Below are 27097 nucleotides of genomic sequence, written 5' to 3'. Positions count from 1 at the left end.
AACTTGCAAGTACTATCAAGGGAAAAGGGACCTACAGTAAGACGTTCAGCCCTTCTGCTGAAAGAAGAGATGGGTGACATGGGTGATTTATATGATGCCTACTCACTGACAAAAACATCCACCAATAACCTCTCTTAAGAGAGTATGTGATCTATTTTAACTAAGCTCTTGTAACATGACCTTAATCCATGTTCCCTTTGAATTAAAATATGTCTGATTTGTCATGTCAACAGACAGGGCTATACAGATATTAGATTCCTAAGCAAACACTGAATACATGGGTATCACTTTATAATAAGTACACACTATTTAGCATTAGTAAAGCATGAGTAAACACTGAATTCATCATTTATAAAGCATTATTCCAACATCAACACTCATTAGTAACTAATTAGTATGCAATTCATAAACACAGTCATAGATGTTTGATTCTTGATTGATAAGCTTGGGTATACTTTATAAATTATGGATTCCCCATTTGTAAATGAAGTATCAAGGACTTATAGATGATTAATAAGATAATTTCTAAAGTGTTAGTAAATGTTAAAAATGCTGCAATTCATGATTAATTCAGGTAGTTACTACCCGTGCCCGTCAGTGGCACGAGTGTTCCATAGTTTGTTGGCCCATAGCTACTTATTATTGAGTATGCTATTTATGGCTAGCTGGCTAGCTCGCTAGTCACTGGTCCAGAGATAGGCACCGGCACGCGCCACTTCAGTTGTAAGTAGACCAATCGAGGTGATAGCGAGATACTCATAATCAATCATTTGTAACGTGGGACACACGTTTACGCTCTAGGAGGACCCGGCGTGTCCCACCACGGTGCCGGGTCAGAAAGTCTCAGTCCCATCACCTGGCCGGAGTTATTTCTGACCCGGCACCGTGGTGGGACACACTGGGTCCTCCTAGAGCGTAAACGCGTGTCCCACGTTGATGACGTGTCACCACCTCCGTAAATCCGCGCCGGTCAGTTGATGTTAGCCGATGCACATCAGTAGCACAAGTGGTGCCATGTTTCTCAGTTGCTGGTACAAATGATTGATTATGAGTATCTCGCTATCACCTGGATTGGTCTACTTACAACTGAGGTGGCGCGTGCAGGTGCCGGTGCCGGTGCCTATCTCTGGACTAATTCATGTTAAACTAATGAATGTTTATTCATGTTTACTAATGCTATATAGTGTGTACTTATTATAAAGTGCTACCAATACATGCTATAGTCTAGATCAGGGGTGTCAAACATACGGCCCGCAGGCCGGATCCGGCCCGCCAGGGGGTCCAGTCCAGCGCGTCCAGTGTTGAAATTAACAAAAAAAGAAGAAAAGAAGAAGAAGAAAAAAAAAAAAAAAAGAAGAAAAAAAAGCTGAACCAGGGCTCAAACCACTGACCGAAAAACGGGCACGCTATCCATTGACCCAGAGTCACAATTGATCAGAGAACTGACAGTACTAAAGATATTTCTCAACTGCGAGGGAATCTGCAGAGAGCCCAGGCAGGTAAACAGTGGGCTGATGTCTGAATTTTTGGTCTTTATGTTTCTAGTTTATTGTAGAAAGACCTTAAAATAGGGTTTATCATCCAAAAACCTTCACCAATGATTTAAACATAGAGAAATATTGTTGCTATGTATGTGTTATTATGCTATGATTTTACTGGTACGGCCCACTTGAGATCAAAATGGGCAGCATGCGGCCCATTTTGATCTAAAAAAAAAAAGTTTATTATTCAAACTATTTCCGGAATTTTTTTCCAAACTTTCCAAACTCAACATGAATTTTGACACACAGACGACAAACTGAGGCGCAGGGACCCCGGCCAACCTCCCAATCACTAAGACGGGGCTGTGAACTTGCCAGTGGAGACGAGTGGGGTACAGTGAGGGGAAGGGAACGAGAAGGAGTTTACCTGTCAGCTCGTGTTTAATGACAAGTCACCGCATCAGCTTGCATATCACTCTCTTTCACTCAAGATGGCTTCAGTGGAAAGAACAAGAGATTCTGACGGGGCAGAAACAGATGGGAGTGAAATCAACCATCAATCACTTCGGGAGGACAGGGACGCTTGCACCTGTCCTTGGATGCCAACAGATGACAGACAACATATGTCACTTGCAGCATGTTGTGTCAACTTTCTTATGAAGGGGTGTGCATAGAAGAGACAGACTGGATTGTATCCACACAAGCAGCAAGAAGAATGTTAAGTATTACTTACAAAAGAACGACAAAAAGAAATGGATTCTGCCACACAGTGTTATAACGCTTATTTTGCTGCACTGTAAAAAGGTTACCATGCATGACTATGATGTCTTTCATTGCTTCGAGGTAGGGGGCACTTTAAGGTTATTAAACCCCACAGGGGATGTAAACAGACCCCTTAGCCTCTGAAGCGTATTACATAAAGCAAATATCTTGTTTATATCACTTACACTTTACAGTGAAACTAATGCCAAAGAAAGTAACAACATCCTGACTGGTGCCCAAAGTCCTCTATCACCCTCTTTGCCAAGCTCAAGTGTGCACACAGACTGAGCCCACAAGCCGGCAGGTGAGAATTCACTGCCCCGTCTAGTGGTGCATGAAAAAAAAGTTGTTTAGTTAATGTAACGGTAAAATTATTAGATGGTTTGAAGGCATTGACAACTGCATAAATGTTCAGAACGTTTGTGTGTGTCATGGTTGAGCTTCTCTGTGGATTGTCACCTCGACATGTTAGAGAAGCTTGTGTGTTCCTGAAATCCAGAGAGCAAAGCCATCTGGCATGTTCGCCCATGGTGGTAAGGTCGGGGAGGAGGTCTTTCTCAAAGAGCAAGAGCAAACAATACCTCAACTGTGAAACAGGCGGAGGATGATGGCTAACTTTCAGGCAGCATCACACCAACTGGGAAGGCGAATGAAGGCTGCAACAGAAAAGGGCCCCCGGACGTCGTGGACTCCATGCCACTGGATCCTGACCGAGATCTGTCAATGACCGTGGGGTGGCTGTCCGTGAACCAGTCTCCCCAAGTTAAACAAAGTTGCGCACGTCTCGAGTGACTGCCGAAGATGATGGTTGACCTTGCAGTTTGAAAACCTACTGACTTACACACGTCAAGAATGGAAAAATGTAAAGGTAAAATGAAATACAGCAGAGGGCTTAGCTCCTTTAAAGTCAGTGAAACAGAAGTTAGAGCGTCTTCAACTTCTATAGAGGGACATGTTTCACAGTGAAACAGATTATTCGAGCAGCGTACAGTTACCGGAGGGATTTATATAAAGTCTTTCGCATTTGATTGAAACACTAAAAAGGGGGCAGGCTTAGAGTTTGGCATGATACAAAGCTACGAAGGACTGTTGACTACACACCAGGCGACAACTTTAACTTAAACTTGCACTATTTCCAATGGCCAGCAGGGGGTGACTCCTCTGGTTGCAAAAATAAGTTGGATTGTATATAAAGTATATGAGAAAATTACCCTACTTCTCATTGGATGTATTACCTCAGTAAACATTGTAAACATGAGTTTATGGTTTCAATCGCTAGTTTAAAGTGTACTTCAAAACAGCATTACGTTCATTTAATAAATGATGGTCCCATTTAAAGTAAAGCAGACAATAAAGCAGGGTATGGTTAAGTGGGTGGCTACTTTGTAATAGACAGGATGCTGCCATTGTCCGGTTGGTGAGTTGTCCGTGTTTTCGTTGCATTTACATTTTTAACCCTTTCATAGTGTGTTTTCAGTTAATCAAAGTTAATTGTAACATTTTGGTGGCCTAAAAATTTCCAAAAGAACAAGAATCACAACCGCCTTCATGCGCACATGGGAGATATTTACCGTCAGGGCTTTCAGACAGAAAGGGTTTATTTGAACCCAAACCATGATATTTTCTTAAACCTAACCACGTCGGAGGAGAGATTCTCACATATACCCAAATTGCACATCTCAAGGCTTCAAAACTGTAGTCCACAAACCAGTGGGACACGTCAGAGAGACTACGTCCACTACTGATAGTCTGTGCTCCACCTACACACCTGCTTCACCTTTACTTAATTACTTAATTACTCAATCAATTGTTCGGTCATAATATAAAAAATGAACTAAATAAATTCAAATATGTTTCCCAGAGCCCCAGCTGAAAAAACTAAAATTGCACTTTTGTCTGACCAATCCCCAAATCCAAAGATAATTTGCAATGACAGGACAAAGATCAAAACGGTATATCTTAACATCTAAGAGGCTATAGGACCAAGTCAGTACCGTCTGGTTGAATAATGTGACCTGCATGGCCTTCTGTTTTAGGCTTTTTATTTGGCACAGGGACAAGGTGAACGAACTGTTAAAAAGGGAGCAGCACCTCCCCAACAGAGAACACAATGTCCTGGGAGGCAGCAGGGCTGTGTGCTGTGGCTACTGTCACCTCACCAGTCTCCACTCACACATCGCACAGCCTGCCAGTTCTGGCTATACTTTCTCTTGGAAACTTGTTGGCTTAAATGTGTGGCAGCAGTGAAACTTGACTCCTCCTGCTCATGTCTAAGACGTCTCCACTGTTCTTTCCCTATCATGTTTTCTCTTGGCATGTAAACATATTCTGCTGCTGTGCGTTAGACTATTTTGATTTGTTGATATAAGTTATTAAAAAATACCTACTGCTGATTCAATACATTGACTCCCCACATACAGACATGTGTATTGCATATGTCTGTTTGAAATGTGATAAATGTATCACGTCTAAACTAAATCCAAATGTTGAGAGATTATATTGGATATGCACCGATTGATATTGGACACACTAAGAAGAAATAAATGATGTAAACTGTAATAAAAACGTTATAAAAATGTTATGAATGTTAAACAAGCTTTTATCTCGACCCGACTTGACTACTGTGAGGCCCTTCATGTAGGTGTTAGCCAGGCCTCCCTTCATTTTGGAGTTGGTCCAGAATCCCTCCATCACAGGATTAAATGACCACAGGCCCCTCGCTCTGACGTCTGTGGTCAATCCTTTGCGAGACCGGTTTTGACCCACCTGAAGGACATCACAGGACCTCTGCTGGACCCCTTGCAGTTACCAGGCAAACAAGTCAGACGATGATGCCGTCAACATGGGACTGCTCCACATCCTGCAACACCTCTGTTCCCCATACGCAATGACCCTGTTTGTGTACTTTAGTTCGGCGTTCAACACCATCATCCCAGAGATACTCTGCTCCAAACTCACGTCACAAACTTCCTGACAGACAGGAGGATCAGGGGAGGCTGGGGGAAATTCCATCCAGCACCTAGACCATCAATAGGGCGACCCCCCCAGAGATGTGTGCTCTCCCCACTGGTCTTCACTCTTTACACCAACCACTGCACCTCAGGAGACTCGTCGGTTAAACTCTTGCAATTTGCTTTATGTGCTTCAGTACTATAATAATCCAGACTGTTCTCTGCACTTCCATCACTGGTTTGGATAAGACACAAAACAGGACAGGAACAGACCACAACAGACAATCAGAACTACAGAGAAAAACATTGGTGCCAGCCTGCACTCCATACAGGAAACATCACTGCAGAGCATGGACGCCTGGACACAAACAGTTTTAACTTCTCCCCTCTGAAAGGCGCTAAAGAACACTGTAGGCCGGAGGAACAACCAGACACAAGAGCAGCTTCTTCCAACAGGCCGTCACTCTGATGAACACTATCCCTAACCCTAACATCAGTCCCTCACTATCAAAAACCCTCAAATATCAAAAATATCCACGGCTGCCATTATAGATTATTATGCTACAGTTTTTAATGTACAAATGTTTTAACATGTACATCATCTATCAATGTCAATTTAAATACTGTACATAACCATCCAGTCCATTTATATGCACTCAGTATGTATGTGTGTTGACTTGTTGTCCAAATAACATAAATAATGTTTTTTAAATACATTTGTAACTGTATGCTGCTGGTCTAATTAACTCAAAAACGTAGATTGTATTTTGAACAGTAGGTGGCAGCAGCAGTGTTTTCAGCCAATTTAACATCCACATGGAGCACACAGCATGATTGTGGGGCGATGTTTAAATTAACCCTTTCATCTGACCAACAGCTGAAAAACCCAAAGGTACTCGGTTTACTACCATCGAGCACGAGTAATCGTACTTGTTCTTGAGAAATTATTTCAATCAGGTACAGTGAGGCCTGTACTTGAGGAAGATATTCCATGATGCACTATTATTATCGGTGTGGAAATTTAGGAATGCTTTACATTGAGGATGTCGTGGGGGTATTAAAGGTTAGTGGCAGAATGCAAAGAAAGCTTAGGCACATTCTTGTAGATCTACAGAAGTAAATGTCAGTGTGGATCTCCTGAATGCCAAGAGGGCAATGGAAACAAGAGAGGTGCTGTCGGCTTGTCTCTGTAATGTCTGACAGCATTAAGACAGAGTGTGTATTTAGATGTGTAATGTTTATTTATTATCTCTGCATTAATTAGCATTATATGTGAAACAGGTACAGTGAGACTGAGACATAACTAAATGTTTTGATAGAGGCAAATAACTGGAACAGAACTCCTCAGGTGAATACCAGCAGAAGCGCTCTTGCCCTGATCTTATAAGGTTTTTAGTCTGTTGCGTTTCCCACCACATGCAATGTCACCATTGTATTAATACACCAACGCTATTTCACAGTATCAAAGCAGAAATCACTAGATGGCAGCAACACACTACTATAACTGTCACGCTCCGTTAGAGCTGGTTGTACCTTCATAGCAGATTCTCTAAACTCTGCACTCATAAACACCATCAACTCCTGGTCTCATGTTTTATTCTTCCTGCTGCGGTCCTTAACGGAGTAAAACACGCATTACACGATTACCAGTCTCGTCTTTCCTTTAAATACTAAGCACCACATTACTGCTGGAAGGATTACCCACCATATGTTGGGCTAACTAATTAAATTAAATGTGACATTTAGCTGGAGGATAACATAGGAAAAGTGAGTGCAAGGGTAAGCAGATAATACACGAACAAAATGTATCTTAAAGACAACACAAAAATGGCTTAAAACACAGGTTTAAAAAAAAAAAAGACCTCAGACAAAACTAAAATATGTAAAGAAATATTATAAATAGACAAGACATAAATATCAATAACAGCTAAACTTGTTTACATCAAATACTAATAAATAGCTGTGTAAGTATAGGTACGGACATGCACTAATTATAATGGTTCAGGTTGTAAAAGTCTGTAACATTAACATTTAGAGCGCACGCACGCATGTTTGTTGTCTGAGGTTAAAGTAATAATAATAATTATAATAATTAGTCGTTGGCTTTGTCCCTATGTCTGAGAGCCTATCAACATGAAATCTGATGCTCCAACACAGCAGCACCATGCCGCTGCTGCCTGCTGCTGTCTTTAACATGTGAGCCTGATCTTAAATCTAATCTCTCAGTAGGAAACTTGACAATACAATTTAGAGGATTTTCAATAGTATACAACTTCATTGTCCTTAAAGGTGGAAAACTCTCTTTCACCCGCCTTTGTCATTCATTAAAACACACACACACACACACACACACACACACACACACACACACACACACACACACAAACACACACATTGTTCTTGTCTTGCAACAGTGACATTGTGGTAAATCTGTGGTATTTAATGCCAACTCTGCGTCATAGAATCTTCTAAAGACACTAAAAACAACATCAATGAGAATAAACAGCAAATAAAGGACATTGCTGTGTCTAGTTTCATTTTTTATAACTTTATGTTTAATCAACCTCAAGATTTCATTCAGCTGCGAAGTGTCACCTTAAATATACATATGTCTCTACTGTTAAACACTTTTTGGAATGACTATTCCTCTTGTCTAATAGGACGTTCCTACAAGGACAGTGAGATTATCAAGTAAGGGAGGTTGTTAGCTGTTACAGCTGCTGCTTTCCCCTCTGAAGCATCACACACCTATTCATTGCTGAAAACCATGAATTATATGATTTTCTGCAGTATACACTATATTCCTGTTCAATTGATGCTTACTATTTTAAACAATCATATTAATCCTACAGGAATCATATGCATATCATATGCAGAAGTTAGCAAATCAAGCAAAGTCTTTACACTTTTGTTTTGTAATCTCTCAATAGGACACTTGACAATACAATTTGGTGAATTTTCAATAGAATAGAATAGAATACAACTTCACTGTCCTCAAAGGTGGAAAACTGTCTTTCACCTGTCTTTGTTGTTCATTAAAACACACACACACACACAAACACACACACACACACACACACACACACACACACACACACACACACATTTGTGTCCATAAAACACACAATCCAAAAGTGAGCTGTACAATATTCAAAGCCCTACTAAATCAACGACCACCATTACTACGCGGTTAATATTCTAGTTATGTTCCTTTTGACAGAGATGTGTGAGTGTTCCTCAGCTAATGTGTGTGTGTCATTCAACGAGTCAAACAGCCACTATGTACCTGAATGGCAGATGAAGTGGATGCTCTGAGCTTCCTCCTGCAGCAGAGTAAATCCCGCAGCCGGCTCCAGAGGTAGGAGGCCACCAGACACATGCTGTTGAGGAGCCAAATGTTCCAGCCAGTGACACAGTTCTCCATGGCTTTAACTTTACTCTCCATGCTGGAGCCTTGCGTTTCCTATCTTTAACTACAAAGGCGCTCTGGGAGTTTAGGGAGAAGAGTTTCAAGAGGAGAGTAAGAAGAGATGACGAGGACCAAACGGAACTACCCTCCACAGCTTCTGTTAATTCAGTCAACGCTCCCATCAGCACTTAGAGCCAAAGGACAGGCAGTTTGTCCTCCTGATAAAAGAGTGACAGGTGCCAGCAAAGGGTGTCGAGCTCAATCGGAGACCATCAGCTTCTCACGTCATCTAATCCTTCCATCTTCAATACAAAGCAGTTTATTCTCCTCTCAGAAAATATCTGAATGAATGAGACATTAGACCGACAGTACAATGTATCTTTAACACAGAAATTATATTGAAAAGTGATGCAATTAAGATGGGGGGTCTTCTTCCTGTCAACAGACACTTAGATGTAGTGTAAACAAATACCCTGCACTATTGGATTACTGCTCCAAATGTCATACAGACTATCGCCATGGGAGCTTCAACTCAAAGCTCTCAACTGAGGCATTTTATATCATCTTATATTGTTTAAACCCGGAAGTATTGTGTAAATACTAAAAGAACATTATTAAATGACAATCCAAATGAACAATTAAGTGAAAGATAATTCTATGAATAAGGGATCTCTCAGGACTGTTAAACTCTACCACATAATCTCTGTATTGTGCAACAACGGCCCTTTGGCTGTGAAAGCCATATGGCCACAAGTTCAGGAATGCATCATCTGGCTGACAGCGGCCAATCACAACTATGTACAGCATGTCTGGAAAGCGCCCCGGCCTCCTCAGGCTTCGGCATCGGCTCTGCCAAATACAATAAGGAACTCACTTCTGGTGGTGCGCTCTCTGCTCAAATGAATCTCTTGGCTGGGGGAGAAAAGCAAAACTGGTCTTTGATTACTCACAATGTCTCAGTTTGCTTTAGCGTAGATTACTCACATTGCAACAGCAGAAAATGTAGTTAGTTGAATCCAAGACTAAATGCACACTATATATAGTGTGCATTATATATACTATACACTATTTTGTCTCTCTTTGGCACATTGATAGAATTGAAATGTTGGGAGCGGTGCTGGCTCAGAAGAACCCCAGTGAAGCCCAAGTCCTTCCCCAGGCACGACACGCAGCCCACTGCTCCGAATGCTCAAGATGACTTTATAAACCCCAGGTGCCCCCAAAAATGGGGGCAGAATTCTTCATCAGGAGGTCTTCCTCGCTCTCCAAGTCCTCCTACTCTCAGCAAAAAAATATGCAAAGCCTGGCATTAACCTCTGTTGTGGAACCAGAGGCCTCCAAGGTCCAGGAAGAAAGCTAAGGCATTTTTGCTTTCAGCGGACCTAAACCTACGGTACACGAAATCTGCACTAAATGAATTACTAAAAATATTTAACTTAACTTAATCAAAGTCAAACTTTGCAGAAATACTGTTAACAATAGTGCTATGTTATAGTAGAAAGCGATGATATGCATAATTAAAAAGAAAAAATACATCCTGGAATTTTTTGTTTTTTCCTTTCCTGTGTTCTAACATCAACCAATAAACCAGTGACACATACACTGCTATATGAACCTCTTAACTGGCCTCACAATTGTTTTCTGTATATTTCTCAAATAGCCCTTGTGGTTGAGGAGATATTCTGTATTTAGGGTATGCAAACTATTCTGAATTTTTGAGAAAAATGGCTGGGGCTTTACTGGGGCTAAACGAGATGTATGCAGAGGTCACGTCATCATATTACAACTATTACTAAAGACATGTGGCTCTCATTTACTGTGCTTTGTAGGCATTATTGTGTCATATTTAACCACTTTATACATCATGATGCTTGTTTTCAGCCTTACAAATCATTGCTGTAATTACCTGTAAAAATTGTCTGAACGTATTATTTTTACTATCACGAGAGCGTCAGCACTGTGGTTTCTGTGTGTGTTACAATAATGAATTATATAAATATCTATTATTGTTTTTGATTCCTGAACTGGTGTCATATTTGTGTCATATAGAGAAACTGAGGTAATACTATATACTGCTTGCAAGGAGTGGATTTGTTCTGCATCAGTTGATACTGTACATGGTTTCCATGAATTAAACACTTCAGTTTATAGATAAACGGTCACCCTATTTCTGGATGAAAGGCGAACAGTCAGCAGGATCTAGTGGACAAAACAGGGAAGAGGATGATCACGACAAGACTAAGGAATGGTCATACTGGTCTTAACAGTTCCCTCTGTGTTATTGGAATTAATAATAATGGAAAGTGTGAATTTTGTGAAGAAGAAGAAACTGTGCACCGTGTTTTATTGTTTTGTCAGAATTACAATTCAGCGAGAGACGTTTTTGAAAAATGGACTAAGAGAGATCAGAGAGGAACATGTAATACATGTACTAAAGAAAAGCTTTAGTAAAACATGTAGTATTTAGGGTCAACGGGACTAATGGATAGAATTGGAGGAAACTGCATTTATTTTGTTTCCTTTTGTTTGGTTAACTATTTTATTTTGTTGGGTTTGTTGTCGTATATGAGAGAGGGTATCCTGAGTCCACACGCCAGATTAGTGGGTGGCGGTAATGCACTAGAAAGCTGTTTGCCACCCGCCATTCAAACAAGAGAAGAAGAAAAAGAAGCAGAAGCAGAAGAAGCAGAAGAAGAAGAAGAAGAAGAAGAAGAAGGGGGAGGAGGAGGAGGAGGAAGTAAAGAAGAATGAAGAATCTAGCTTGTCGTCTACCTCACTGCGGTTAACAACGTTTCGCTGACGAGTTATTGATCCGGGAAGTCTGCCTCTGTGAATATAGCAACGAGTATCACATTTGATAATACTGCTCGGCAGTAAAGGTACGTTAATACTGATCCTAGACGTCACTCTGGCTTTTAGCTCATGAAGCACTTTTCTCTCCGTAACTTCTGAGTGAAATGAACGTGGTTGTGTGGATAACATGCACCGTAAACGTACCAGGATACACTAGTTTAACTAACGCCCCGCTAGCTTGCTAATGTTAGCTCTTATGGTCCAGGGGAGGAGCCGATACTTCTCGACCAAAGTCCGCTGATTCGCGGATTTCTCTTTTTACCATTTCGACTCGAGTGAACAGCTGAAAATCAAATTAAATCACAGGATTTTGCTGCCGCTCGTTGAATGCTCTGTTTCTCACGAATATTCGGTTGTGTTTGCTTTGTTTGGACAGGAGCATCCACTCAACCAGGCAGGAAAACAAAGGCAGGACGGTGGTGTAATGTCAGCTGATGTCCCCCTGCTGCTGAGCTGCTGACCGTCACCATCATCATCATCATCATCATCATGTCCGTGGGCGACAACCCTCACCTGCTGCTGGGCAGAATTCGCTTTCTCAACAGGTGTATCGAGTGTTTCAAGAGGAGCGAGGTGGTGCCGCAGTGTCTGTGTTATGTCCCCAAAGAGGTGTGCTACAAGATCTGCAAGGATTCATCGTCCACCTCCTCAGCCTCCACCGGGGCTTCTACAGGAGGCTCCACCGTGGGGAAAACACTGGTCTCCGTCTATGAGAGTCCACACCAGACTCCACACATTAAGAAATTAGGCAAGTACAACATAGAACCAAAGAAAGGCACTTGTATCCGGACAACAGGGGAGGAATACTGCAACAGCCAGGGCCTGTGGGTCAAAATCAATAAGGTAAGATTATCTCTCCTTGCCAGGTTACACTCACTGAACCAGAGCTATTAAACTACTGAGAGATGTGCGAACTGCTCTACTTTACTATATTACATTACATTTACTCCCTGTACCTATGGGTGTGTGGAATATGTATTGATATACATTATTTTCCTCTTTACAATTGCATGTTATCTACATTTAAAAACCTGCAATAATAATAATATTCTGTCTGTTTACATAATATTGCTATTGTGGATTCTTTACTGTTCTATTTTATTACTTATTTATATTAATTTTTTATTTTACTATGTGTCTCTTGTGAGCACTGCTGCTGCAATCCTGCAATTTCCCCACTGCGGGACTAATAAAGGATTATCTTATTTTATCTTATAATAATTGGAATATTAGTTTTCTAGCTACAAACATGCTTTGGCAAAACTAATATTAACTTGTAGAAAATGTCATGGAGTGTTTTTCTCATTCTTTAAAATAATACAGTTCAAGCATAACGGTTCAAATCCAGCTGAACTGACTTGAGTCTTTCTCTGTCGAGTTTGGAAGTTGTCCCTCCAAAATAAATGTTGGTTTCTTTAATAGCTGGATGGAAGAGTGAATTCTTAAGACTTGAAAATAGAAATGCAGGCCCAAGATAGTAACATGATAAATATGAGGAGGGTCCAAATGGAACTGATTTAGACTGTTGAAATTGGAAAAGGATCATGTTTCTCATGTTATCAGCCATCGTCATTTTTAGCGTCGCACTGCAGCAAAATATACAGTTTCTTTCACATTACTTCGACAATACAAACAATTTGGTGTGAAGTTTCAAACTATGGGGTTAAATCACACTTATAAAGAATAATACATAATTGAGAATATCACCTGAAAATTAAAGTTCTAGTTTGACCCCTGACTATTTTGTGAAATTGACATCACATCCTGCGTAACCCTACATTGTCTCTCTTTGGCTAGGATGCTTTTGTTACCTGTTTCTTCAGTTTAGATGATTTGTGGTGGGAAACACGTGTTGACATAACGATCCATGTCTGCGTCCAGGAGCAACTGGAGGAGCACCGTCCGGGCCAGGAGCTGGAGGAAGGCTGGATCCTGGTGTGTAAACACACCGAGGGAGGCGACAGGCTGGTGCCGGTGGAGTCGCCGGAGACCATCAGCAGACAACAGCAGCTCTTCGGCTACGACCACAAGGCCTGCAACAGGTGGGAGCAGGTGGTCAGTGTGGAGAACGCACTTTACATGGGCACCAAACCCAAAATTGCTGAGTGTGATGACGCTGCTGTCCAGAAGCTAAGGTGAGTGTATTTGTAATGAATCAGATGAGAAAGTCAAGACTTTGTCGTTTGTGTTTGAGCAGATTGTCAAATTAAGCTGTTGCTGTTGCTGTTCCCTTTCAAATATTCAAGGTATGTTCCTCCCACCTGGGCATATGAGTGTGACGAGGACTTGGTGCATTACTTCTATGACCACATCGGGAAAGAGGATGAGAACCTGGGCAGTGTGAAGCAGTGCGTGACCAGTATTGATGTTTCCTCATGTTCGGTGAGTCACATCGCTGGGGTATTGGTATTTATTAGTTTTTCCTGTTCCAAACTGTCCAGATAGCCGGTCCCCTTCTGATATGAAGATTTGAAATCGGTAGCTGTGTACATTTTCTATCCATTAGAATAAAACCGTATGCGTATTAAAGGCAAGCAAACATTCAGTCTGTTTTATCTTCTACTTTTTTTTTACCTCTATGATCTAACAGATTACATTTAATTGACTGTTACATTGAGTGTTCCTGTTTTAAAAACGTGTGATAACGAGTCAGTGAGTGACCTTGATATTTGCTGACAGGAGGATCCCAATGGAGGGGCGAGCTGTCTGACAGACGGCGACACTGAAACTTACTGGGAGAGCGACGGCATGCAGGGACAACACTGGATCCGCCTGCACATGAAGAGAGGCACCGTGGTCAAGTAAGCGAGCTGCTGAGCAACAGCAAAGTGACAGTCACAAGAAACTGTAGTGCGTGTTTTTTTTTTTTTATTTGAGGTTCTTCATTGTAATCCAAACCTTGAAGTTGTGTATTTATTTTGTTAGTTGGTCATTTCTCAATGACAGCTACATTATACATGTATTTATATTATATTATTTCTGTCTGTTTATCAGTTTGTCAGCAGGATTACGGAACAATTACTTTCCTGATTTTCATGAAACTTGCTGTCAGGGTGTAGCATGGGACAAGACGCATTTAATCTTGGAGTTTATCCACATCACGGGGCGGATACATGCATTATTGTTCACCTTTTTGTTAACTTTTCGAGAAAGGGCATTTTGCCTTTGCGGATTGCTGCGCTCTCCAAGTGGCCTACTAGTTCTATATCATATTTAAATGTTGTAATATGGTAGTTATTAACTGTGTGTTCTTTTATGATGCAATGTGTACGACTTTTGACCGGGGTGTGAATAGACACTCAAGGTTTAAGGATAATTTATTGTCATTCTGCAACAGAGTGTTGCGCAATGAAATGCAGTTGTGGCCTAGTCCGTTTATGCTACACAAGAAGGCCATGACAAAACAAAACAACAAACAGTAGTGCAATCATGGAGTGCATTTTTTTTGTGTAAATGGCAGCAATAACAAAAAATGTTGATGGACACATATTATGGCCAGCATCTTAACATAAAGAAAGTTCTGAATTCTGTCCCGTGGTAAATTGTAGATGTTGCTTCTCTTTGCTCTCTAGTAAGCTGATATTGACAGTGGACTCGACAGACGACAACTACATGCCCAAACGAGCCACAGTGTTTGGAGGAGAGGGAGACAACCTGAAGAAGCTGAGTGATGTCACCTTAGACGAGTGAGTCCTTTTTTAAATTATTATTATTAGGATTATTTGCAGTAAATACATTGGGGAATTGTAATTTTAGGAACTTCCCAATTAATACAGCTGACCACATCTGATCTGTTTAATAGAAGGTCAATATCCACCTGATATATTGGTCTAGCCCCATTTACAAAAGTGATGCTCTGCTGAATAATCAAAATCAATTTTTTTATTGAGAAAAGTAGAAATATAAAAGACTTAATTTGTAATTATGATGCATTTGTGCTCTTTTTTGTTTTGCCTGTAGCAACCTGATTGGAGAAGTATGTGTGCTGGAGGATATGACGTCCCACCTGCCTGTAATTGAGGTCCGGATTGAGGAATGTAGAGGTATGGCTTTTTAGAATGTTTCTGTGGTAATTTGACCCAGATATCTTCTGTGATTTTAAACACTTCAATACCCTTTTTCTGGTTCTTTGGCTGCAAAAGCTTCTGTAGTGTTGTAATGTACCTGAAACAAAATGTTTGGCTCTACAGATGAGGGTATAGATGTCCGGATTCGAGGTTTGAAGATCAAGTCATCATGTGAAAGAGACCTGGGTCTGAATGCTGACGTTTTCCAGTCCTCCAACCTGGTGCGTTACCCCCGTCTGCAGGGAAACACGCCCGACGTCCTGTACCGCAGAGCACTGGTCCTCCAGAGGTAACATTCATCTTACTGCCATGGCTTTTACAGTCATAGGGAATATCATGGAGTGAAATATGTATCCCCTAATTGTGGTGTTTTTTGTGACAACCAGATAAAGTGCATGACCAGAAAGTTTTAGAATTGTCATGATACTTAGTTTTTTAATGAACCAATGCCTCCAAAGATATATAAATCTACAAATTAATTCTGTCTCGCTCTCCGCAGGTTCATATGTCTCCTGGACAGTGTGCTCCCACACTTGGTACCAGCCTGGGACTACAGTCTGGGTACCTTCAACCAGATCAAAGTAAGTCATTCTGGAGTTTTTTTTATTTTTATATATATATATATATATATATATATATACTAGACTGATACTGAATAACAACGAGGCCATTAGCAGCGATAAACGCTTTTAAAAAAATAAATAAAGTTTTACTGGAAATCATTGAGCACTGTTCAGAACACTTAAGGTATAAAGTGGAGTGAAATGCCATTCTTTACACAATAATGAAACAAACCGGTTAAAAACTAAATTGAAAACTGGTACAAAAGACGTGGATAAATTCGATAAATACATGTTTTTTTGAGAAAATTTGTCGCACCATCCCACTCGCACTAACTGATACATTAACCTTTTAGTGTTCCTGTAAAATTTGATGAAAAACGCCTATCCAGGTATACCCAGAGTAAATTGGAAGCTGTACTTGAACTCTTTGGAGTAAATGCATGGTCTTGGTCTCTTTTGAAAGGTAACAATCTGAAGTATTTCCCTACAATAGTCAGAATCACTTTAAGTGCTGCTGACACTGAGTTATATGAGTTTGAACACACTGAAGTATAAGGTTTTTATTTCCGCCTGAACATTTCTTTGCAAATAGAAGCCTGTAGATGACTATAAATGGGACTTATGAACTGGAAAACTGAATGGGACAATAGCCTGAAGCCTTTTCTAGTCTAAGTGAAAACATTATTATAATATCACAGAAAATGAATGTTTTACTAAGGTTATGTCTAGGCGTTTTCCAATAAAGGCCATTTGGAGAATTTGGAGATGATGGCCTATTATGTGAAAATAAAGAAATAATAGTTAGTCATTTACAAAACTAGAGAAAAATAAAAGACAATACACACCACACCACACCACACCCAGACTAGCAGTAACACCTAAAGTGTCTTTACACAAACACCTTCCTTTCCCCCAACAGGTCAGCAGCCTGACTGGGGAAATGCATGTCGAAAGGCAATCTACACAATATGTATTCATAATTCAAATGTAAATGTATGTCGAAATACTATAATAATATATATGCTACAACATATAATGATAATAATAATAATAATAATAATAATAATAATAATACAATAATAAAATACCTGTCGAAAATAATAGGCTCGTTCGAGATGAGCCAGTTCTGCACAGAATTTCACAGGCAGACAAAAAAAGAAGGATGGACACACATTTCGACATAAATATATATTTATAAACACATAAATCAAAACGTGATCTGTAAACTACAAGTACACTAAAGATCGGAACTAACAGGAAGTAATTTTATCTGTGACTTCCTGTGTTTACTTTTTCAGTCAGCTGAAAACTGTCAGACTTGATCTCAGTTTTTTGTGAACGCCTCCTGCTGATGACGCAGCTCTCGTCTGGATTCCAGACGAGAAGCAGCTCTAACGAACGAGCCTGTTGTCTCCTTCCAGAAACATTTCCATTGCCTCTTTTGTAGAATAATAACGTGATTTTCCCCGACAGATTCGCCATTATCAGTTTTTGTATTGACGCTGAATGAAACTACGTCCACTGTTTACCGTGACGCAGTTGTTGACGCGTTCGTAATCTGCATACCGTTTTCATCTTTTCATTGGCTCAAATCGGGCTCAGTGGGCGCGGTCCAACGCTGACTCGCGTTGGCTAATGTAGGCTGTGAAGAGGACATGTTGCTCCTATTGGCTCACGTTTGGTGTCAATCGAAAGGTTAGAGTTCAACGGACAGTCCGGTATCAAGTTTTCTTCAGTGCAGGCATGATAACGGCTTTTACAGGGAAGATACGGAAATATTTTGTCATATCTGCTGGCTGATTTCAAATGATGCAGCACCAGTTTGTGGATATTTATGCATATAATCAAGTGTTTTGGACAAAATATTTTACTGGATTGGATTGTCTGGACGTTTTTACGACGTAACAAGACAGTTTTTGTTGTAATGTGATCGAGCTATGGGTCACCATGAGGCGTCATCGGTGAGTTGCCTAGATGTGTATATATGTGTGTTTGTTTGTTTGTTGTTGTTTGACACTAACGTTAACTGTAGCTGCTGTGGTGGTCCGATCTTGAAATGGTTGACATAATTAGAATCCAGAGAACCGTAGCTTTCTAACGCACTACCACACTCGTATTGAACTATGAATAAAGATCGGCTAAAATGTGCATGTACATTTAAACTGTACAGTGTACGTTTCCTGGCCCAATAGCGGGCCATAGGACGTCAAGGGGTTAAAACCCGATTGTAGGTCATACTGATAATATTGTGATTTTCTGTACCTCACTGATGCATCTGTATTAATACTTTAAAAACCTCCAAAGTGACTTTCTTTGGCGCCCTCTAGAGCATAAAGCAGTTCCTGCTGCTGTCCAAACGGCGCTCAGCCCTCATCACACAGTGCCTGAAGGACTCGGAGACCAGTAAGCCAAACTTCATGCCCCGGCTGTACATCAACAGACGGCTTGCCATGGAGCACAGAGACAACCCCTCTCTGGACACCAGCTGCAAGAACGCTGTTTTCAATCAGGTAAAAAAACCTTTATGAGTAGTGACACCTCCTCCTTCGGTGTGATGAGATGTATTTATACAAACAGGGGTGTGAGGAGATTCTGGCTTGGAGGAACATGAGTCAGGTTTCATCAATCTGTCCGCCTGATTCTGTGATGCATTATGGGTGCTGTTATTCGTTGCCTTACGATTTTTATTTTTATCCTTGCAGGTGTATGAAGGCCTCAAGCCGTCTGACAAATTTGAGAAGACTTTGGATTATAGGTGAGTAGGCTTCCCAGGCGCATCTGACATTTCTTGCCTGAATATAACTGAAACTCGATGGCATTAAAATCTAAATTGACCATCTTTCCTCTTGGTTTGTCAGATGGCCTGCTCGCTATGACCAGTGGTGGGAATGTAAGTTCATTGCAGAGGGAATCATTGACCAGGGAGGTGGTTTTCGGGACAGTCTGGCTGACATGTCTGAGGAGCTGTGTCCCAGCTCAGCTGAGTGTCCCATGCCTCTGCCATTCTTCAGCCGTACGTCCAACCAGGTATTCACGCACCATTGTTGCGTGCATTTTTTTGACTGTAGATTTGACCTGACAGTGTTCTGATTGGCTATGCCTTTCTTTTTGCTCGCTGGTCTCTCAGGGCTCCTTGGAGGCCAGAGATTACTACGTCCCCAACCCATCCTGTAAAGAGTTCCACAAGTATGACTGGATCGGTCAGCTCATGGGAGCTGCTCTCAGAGGGAAAGACTTCTTGGTGAGTGATGCGCATTCTCCACCTATTGTAGGTCGCGAACAACGCTGCGAAGAAAGAATGGGTGGATGTAGTGGCTTGATTCTCTGGCTGCTTCTTCTGTGTCCAACCCTGTAGGTCTTGGCTCTGCCCGGGCTCGTGTGGAAGCAGCTGACTGGGGAGGCTGTCAGCTGGAATAAAGATTTCCCAGCTGTCGATTCTGTTCTGGTGAGGACATTCAAACCATTACACCTGCTTAACATGTGATGTAGACTGAGTGTCAAGTTTGTACAGCACATCGAGTCTGGAACCTTCTGTGGGAGAAGAATTGTCAAGATCAATATTTTAAGTTTTATTAGAATGCATTGCTACCGAGATCCTTATTTGCTTCACAGATTGAAGTTAACTTTAACTACCAATAAATCTCATTGTATTCCAATTAAATAATTTTGAATTTGACAAATGGCCTTTAATGCATGGCACACTGTCTTGTATCTTTCCCATTTCTGCACTCCAATAGAAGGGAAAAAACGTGGTGTGGCCACCAGTCACGTTGTCTCAAGTTCAATTTGGATGTGTGTTCAGGTGAACCTGCTGGAGGCCATGGAGAATTTGGACCAGGAGACTTATGAGTTTAGGTTTGGTGAGGAGTTGGTGTACACCACCCTGCTGAGCGACGGCCAGATGGTGGAGCTCATCCCCGGTGGCAGTAATGTGGCTGTTCGCTACGAGGACCGCAGCGAGTTTGTCCGCCTGGTGCAGAAGGCTCGGCTGGAGGAGAGCAAGAAGCAGGTGGGACTTCCTGCCTTCCTATACATTGCTACTATATGTGTGGTTTTGCTTTTATTCTGATGTATTAACTCATCCAGTAATTATGGTGTGTGTGTGTGTGTGTGTGTTTAGAGTGGCTAAACCATTGAATTGCGTGCATCTGCATTGTCTGTTTGTGTGTTACAGATTGCAGCCATGCAGGCAGGGCTGCTGAAGGTGGTTCCTCAGGCGGTGCTTGACCTGCTCACCTGGCAGGAAGTGGAAAAGAAAGTGTGTGGAGACCCTGAGATCACTGTGGAGGCCCTGAAACGACTGAGTGAGTGTCCAGCTTAAAATGTATCTTTGACAATAAACACACAATTTCTGCATTGATTGAACAGGTGACTGTTTGTTTTGGCCATGCTAGCAGTCCACTACTTTGGTCCACTTAAATAACTCAACAATTATTAGTTGTACTTATATCCATGATGACAATATAATACATCTTTAAGTCAAAAAGGACGTAAACAAGATTATCCAAACCACGTCATTTGGAGGATAAATCAAAAGTAATGTTAATGAAACCCAAATTCATCCTTTTAAAAGCTAGCTACCATGCTACTAATCAAGTTCGGGAAAAGATTATAGATATTGTATTAAGGACTCATTCATGTTTTTTCACTCTCCCGACCAGCACGTTACGAGGACCTGGAACAAAGTGACGTCAGAGTGCAATACTTATGGGAAGCACTGACGAGCTTCACCAATGGTCAGTTCACCGTTTACTTGTCAACATTTTACAGAGCATGTGTATTTTTCATGCTGAAATATACACCTTTGCTATACTGAAGAAAGGAGCGACGTTTATCGACAATGATTTAAAATGTTGCTTTCAGAGGATCGCAGCAGGTTTCTGAGGTTTGTAACTGGTCGAAGTCGTCTCCCTGCACCTATCTACGTCTTTCCTGATAAACAAGGGTGAGTGCAAGTGCATCCCTTAAATATAAGTGTGACAGATACAATTGTTAGCGAGCAAAATTCTTACACTAGAACATGATGCTATTAATTTTGGGGTTTCCTGATTTTAGCTCGGAAACGACCGATGCACTTCCACAGTCCTCCACCTGTTCCAGCACTCTTTATTTACCCAACTACCCAAGGTATACCAATGTTTTGTGTTTTTATACATGCAGAATTTGTTACAATTGTGTTAAAGATGTATTGTTTTATTGGTGCTTTAAATACTAGTTGCTTTCATAGTCCATCCGATGCTTAATTAAATTCATATATTGCTCTATATCGAGCTCTTAACTTTTTCTAAAACTGCTCTTTATTGACAGTAATATTACATTCATAGTGTCCAATCCTTCCCTGTCCTGTTTTTCATTCTGTCCTGCAGTGCAAAAATTTGTGAGGAGAAGCTGCGTTACGCTGCTTACAATTGCGTGGCCATCGACACCGACATGAGCCCCTGGGAAGAGTGAAAGTGCTGCTTCACTGAACCAACACTTTACAAATCACTGTTTATGGAGAGCAATCTTGTCATGTGTATCACCGTATCTACACAACTGCCAATTAATCCTAGCTGTATATAATAAATAACTGGAAACATGGAAATTACTTTTTATTGTACTGAATGAAACATTAAATGAATGGGTGTGTTTCAAATTGTTGTATAAGTTGTGGCAGGTTTCTCAATGTTAATAGAACATCATAAGTAGATGTTTGACTTTTCTTCATAAGTAATGATGGACAAATATAACAGGAAACGGCATCCATTGGGAGGAAGGCGGAGAATACAGAGAACCTATTTTTAGAACTAGCTGATATTTAAAAAAAATACAAATTGTATGGTTTGAACTTCAGATGGCAGTTTGGTAACTTTATGAAGACCATTGCATTCAGAGAGTAAACAAACAATTCCGTTTAACTTTGACATACAAAACCACAAAAAGTTCAGTCATGATCCTGGTAATAGTAGTTTGACGAAATGTCCTCGTACTAGTTTTTAACAGATGTATTAAAATAATCAAAAAAAAAATATTTTTATATCTCTATATTCATCTGCTGTATATATGCATAGAGTAATGTTTTTATTAATGAAAATAAAAGATAAATAAGAATATGTTACAACTGATCATTGTTGATGATAATGATAATTAATGAAGTATAATTTAAGAATGGTTGATTAAAAGTATATATTTATATAATTAATATAAATGGAACATACAAAAAAAAAAAATATATATATATATATATATAAACTAAAGCCACTAACATACACATCCATCCATCAATTATCCAAACCGCTTATCTTGTTTAGGGTCGCGGGGCACTGGAGCCGATCCCAGCTGTCATCGGGCGAAGGCAGGGTTCACCCTGGACAAGTCGCCAATCTATCGCACGGCATGTACACTTTATGGGGTTATTGCTAATTATATATTAGTAAAACACAAAGTTCCTTTTTTTAGTTTGTTTTTACTGTTGTATATTAAACTAATTAATTTAGTAAGATGTGTTAAAGGGACTAAATTTAGCAAAATTAAAAGGATATAATTATATCATTAATAATCAGTGGTGCAACGTAACTTTGCCAGTATGGGGTATTTGTATTTTATTTGAGTATTTCCATTTTATGCTTTATACTTATACTCAACTACATGTTAAATGTTGGCAAATGTTGTACTTTTCTACTCTTAGATACTTTGCCTATTCAGATTAATAATACAAAATAAAATGAACAAATGCATTATGATGTAATATCTTAGATTTGGCAACCAACATTAATTCAATATTTTAGTACTTTTATAAAAGTAGATTTTTCATTACAGAACCTTAATTTGCCATACTGTGATATTACTCGGTACTTCTTCCACCGCATTTATTGTTAATTATTCAAAGGTACTCATCCAGGTGTGGATAAACTATGGAGAACAGAAGCCGTGTAAAGAAAGAAAAAATTCACTCACGAGAATACCGTTTAGTGTGTCGTGATTTCTCGCGAGAATACGTTGCTTCAAACCTCCCCATGAGCCATTGCGATTCCTCTTTCTAGCCGGCGCCTGAGAATGGGTACGTGTTTTCATGCTCGGGTCGGAGGGAGAATCCTTGTCCATCTGATGTTTTATCGAAGGGATATTTCTAGAATGGTTTGCTATCTTGTTGCTAAATGTTATTTGAAGAACTGTATTTTTAACTTAGTTGTCTACAGTCAGTTTATTGTATTTTATTGAAGAAATTTGTAAAGGCTATGTGAACTGCTCCAAGATGGCTGCACTCGTTGACCATGGCGTTAGCGTTCGGTGCTCAATGTGATAGAAAACGGCACAATTTGCTGTTTGTTTCTAATTTCAGCTGGTTTCAGCGTTGTGTTGTAACTGCCATTACGGAGTAGTGTTCATCGGTTTTATAAGCGCCAGGCGAGTGGAGAGTCAACGTTCCTGTTAGCATTAGCTAGCAGGATGGCGGCTAACATGTCACGCTGCTTCACTGAAACTCTTAAAGTGATCCTGACAATAATACGTTAATTTAAATGAGGTTGGACACATTTAACATGTGAAAGTTATATATATATATATATATATATATATATATATGTATATGTATCTACTGTCACGTTAACAAAGGCTCATATTGGATACACGCGTTGCATGTTCTTAAAAGGCCACCGTATAAGTATAAGGGCCCGAAATGTCGAGTTGTGTGTATGTAGGCACGTTAAATCACTAGGTGCATCACATGGTCTATTCAGTTACGTAGAATATTAAACTTGTGAAGGAAGTTTTTAGTTGAATTAATCCTAAACGTAGTTCAGCATGGTCTTTATTCAGTTAACAGATATGCAGGCACCATTAAGCTGATAAGAAACGGTACAATTGCTTGAGCGAAAATGAGGAAACAATGGTATCCCTAACTAAAATTGCGGATACTACACCTTGGAGAACTGATTGCTCAAGCATAGAAAATGTTGTACTGAGTCTCCTGTGAGTTATCCAATGATCTTAACACCTGGTTCTTTTTTATTATCATTTATTCAGGTATCTCAAGGGATAACTGGCATAAACGCCGCAAGACCGGTGGTAAACGCAAGCCCTACCACAAGAAAAGGAAGTATGAGCTTGGACGCCCTCCTGCAAACACAAAAGTATGTATTAGTGTTTACCTCTAAAAGTACTTGCTTTTATGTAGCGTGGGTGATGAAAACATGACCTTAGGTATGTCTTTTTGAGCTGTCTTGGTTCAAAGTTCTAGACTTACCAATGTTGGGACTTGTCATAGTTACGCTGACACGCTTCAATATATGGGCATACTACTATTTCCTATGAGCCATCTGAATTATATCTACACCAAACCTCTAAGCATACAAATTGCAGCAATACTAGAATATAATGTGTCTATTTCTCTAGATTGGACCACGTCGCATCCACACGGTGAGGGTCCGTGGTGGGAACAAGAAGTATCGTGCTCTGAGGGTGGATGTTGGTAACTTCTCATGGGGCTCTGAGTGTAAGATTACAATTATACTTTAATTGCATCACATTGCTTGGATGTTACACATGTCTTTCTATGAGGATAACTTTGTCCAGTTCTGCTACAGAATTTAAATGGTGATAACAAGACACCTGAGAAAGACCGTTGACCTTTTGTGTTGCACTTTTAAATATCTATGTAGTTATTAGTTAAGAAGAATGGGGCGAAGTTGCTGTTCCTAATGGCTTTTGTTTGTGTACACAGGCTGCACACGCAAGACCAGGATCATTGATGTTGTCTACAATGCCTCCAACAACGAGCTGGTCAGAACCAAGACCCTGGTGAAGAACTGCATCGTCCTCGTTGACAGCCTTCCCTACAGGCAGTGGTATGAGGCACACTTTGCCACTCCCCTGGGACGCAAGAAGGGAGCTAAACTGGTATGTGTAAAAATTCAATGTATCTTATTTTTATTCAGTTGTATTGTGAGATATAAATAACTGCATCACACAGCTTTTGTTTTTCCTGGGTGTATATATAAACTATGGTCCTTGCATCATACCTATAGCAACCTATAAAAGACAGGTTAAAAAAAGACAGTGAAATATGTAAAGGGGAGGAAATGGGTGACCCGTGTGCAGATGTTTGGAGAATGCATATTTCTTTTTATAATCTACACAAAGCTGACACTAGAGCTTAATGCTCAAGAGATTCATACATTTGAGTTATTGCACTATATTTTGCCCAAATGAAAATTTGAATATTTGCTGGGTTTGATAAAGGGGCCCTGTCAAACCAGTCCAAAAGGGTTACAACCAGGGTCACCTGCTGAGAAGTTTTCATGGCGCCGTTGTTATATGGTGCTGTCTGACCTGGCAAATGTCTTTCCATGAAGATAACTTTGTCCAGTTCTGCTACTGAATGACAGCGATGATAATAACGACTCTGAGAAAGACACTTTACCTACACTGCCTTCCTCTGCAGTGTGAAATGTATTGTATATCAACTACTGTTGCTCAGCAGGATAAGTGTACATAATGCAGTGCTTAATGTCCACCTAATAAACTGTATGTCCCCCTCTTCTCTAGACCCCTGAGGAGGAAGAGGTCCTGAACAAGAAAAGGTCAAAGAGGACCCAGAAGAAGTACGATGAGCGTAAAAAGACAGCCAAGATCAGCACCCTCTTGGAAGAGCAGTTCCAGCAGGGAAAGCTACTTGGTAAGTCAACATGTGTAATGGTAGCCATCCTAACAATGCTTTTTGTAATATCTGTGACTGTTATTTCTTGGGCAGCCGGCAACATTTTTAGTGAACTTTTAAAGGCAATATTTCTCATACTACTTTGTGTAAATGTGCCGCTCTGATCCTGTAGAATAACTCCTAGTCTGGGGTTGAAGTTTGAAAATCAGTCCCCACTCATTTAGACTGAAATGTCTTCATGCATCTAGGGTCACACGATTTCTTTTCATGGAATCTGTTAAAAGTGCTGTCTGATCTGGTGCACGTCTTTCCATGAAGATAACCTTGTCCAGTTCTGCTACTGAATGACAGTGATGATAATAACGACTCTGAGAAAGACCTGTTACCTACATGATCGTCTGTTGCAGTGTTAATTCACCCCGTCTGGGTGTTGACGTTTTGAAAGTTAAATATCAGAACTTACCCCGCTGTTACCTTAATAATGCATACCTTTGAGGCAACTATAGACTGGCTGTGAAAGAACCCCAAAACATGGACTTTGTCACTTGTACTCTTGTATAATTAATTAATCATCCATCTTCTATGGTACTTCTAGTCTTATCGTCAATATTAACTGCAGTGTCTTGACATGTCTGCAATCTCAAAACTGCCCTTGCCCTGAGATTATTTGATTCAAACACCATTTCTTTAATGTCTTGTTTATCTAACTCATCACTGATAATTTCCCCCCTCTTCCCTCCTGCAGCTTGCATCGCCTCCAGACCCGGCCAGTGCGGCAGAGCAGACGGCTACATCCTTGAGGGAAAGGAGCTTGAGTTCTACCTGAGGAAGATCAAGGCCAAGAAAGGCAAATAGATGTTCAGCTGTCTGATACTTCAATAAAATATCCAAACGCCCAAACTGTCTGCTGCCACTGCTTTACTCTTGTTTATTGATGATGTAAAACTCCTTAGAGTTTCTAACTTTGGCCACAATGTATATAATTCCATCTGTTTTTAATCTAATTAGCAGGACTTGAGGACATGACACCTGGAAAAATAAACGTAATGTTAAGATCACAGCTTGATGGTAAATAAAGCAAAGAACAAATGCATGCCATACCTATTAAGTTTAATATTAACATGACTAGAGCTAAATGGTAGGAGGCAGTGTGTCTGCTGGAAGATGAAATGCACTTGACAACTTAGTCTAAATCAGTGGGTCATACATTGAACACCGAAGATAAAATGTAGTTGATTCAAAGGAAAATTGAGTTTCATTGTAGAGACTGTAAAGGTATCAGGTGTACAAAATTACCATTTTGGATGTTGGTAAGGATCATAAATCTCAAGTTTAATGACTATATATAGCAATCTAACATCCCGCTTTTAAATG

General features: G+C 40.3%; 2 protein-coding genes across 2 annotated transcripts; both read left to right on the top strand.

The window, feature by feature from the left end:
- Nucleotides 1–11945: 11945 nt before the first annotated feature.
- Nucleotides 11946–21711, top strand: hectd3 (HECT domain containing 3; the record flags this gene model as incomplete). The annotated part of the gene is made up of 19 exons (XM_079224413.1): nucleotides 11946–12299; nucleotides 13338–13591; nucleotides 13703–13838; nucleotides 14136–14257; nucleotides 15029–15142; nucleotides 15417–15499; nucleotides 15647–15812; nucleotides 16023–16104; nucleotides 18414–18596; nucleotides 18789–18841; nucleotides 18945–19113; nucleotides 19214–19327; nucleotides 19442–19531; nucleotides 19889–20095; nucleotides 20261–20390; nucleotides 20748–20822; nucleotides 20950–21031; nucleotides 21142–21213; nucleotides 21453–21711. The coding sequence occupies 19 exons, from the start codon at nucleotides 11946–11948 to the stop codon at nucleotides 21535–21537; spliced, it is 2571 nt and encodes an 856-aa protein (XP_079080539.1). The 3' UTR covers nucleotides 21538–21711.
- Nucleotides 21712–23101: 1390 nt separating this feature from the next.
- Nucleotides 23102–26620, top strand: LOC306737153 (small ribosomal subunit protein eS8). The gene is made up of 6 exons (XM_079218854.1): nucleotides 23102–23125; nucleotides 24091–24197; nucleotides 24460–24559; nucleotides 24788–24963; nucleotides 25612–25741; nucleotides 26469–26620. Exons 1-6 carry the CDS (start codon nucleotides 23122–23124, stop codon nucleotides 26576–26578), a joined length of 627 nt encoding a protein of 208 aa, XP_079074980.1. The 5' UTR covers nucleotides 23102–23121; the 3' UTR covers nucleotides 26579–26620.
- Nucleotides 26621–27097: the final 477 nt, after the last annotated feature.

This window comes from Taurulus bubalis (assembly GCF_910589615.1).
Source record: "Taurulus bubalis genome assembly, chromosome: 1".
NCBI lineage: Eukaryota > Metazoa > Chordata > Actinopteri > Perciformes > Cottidae > Taurulus > Taurulus bubalis.
This window is presented reverse-complemented; position numbering and strand designations above follow the sequence as displayed.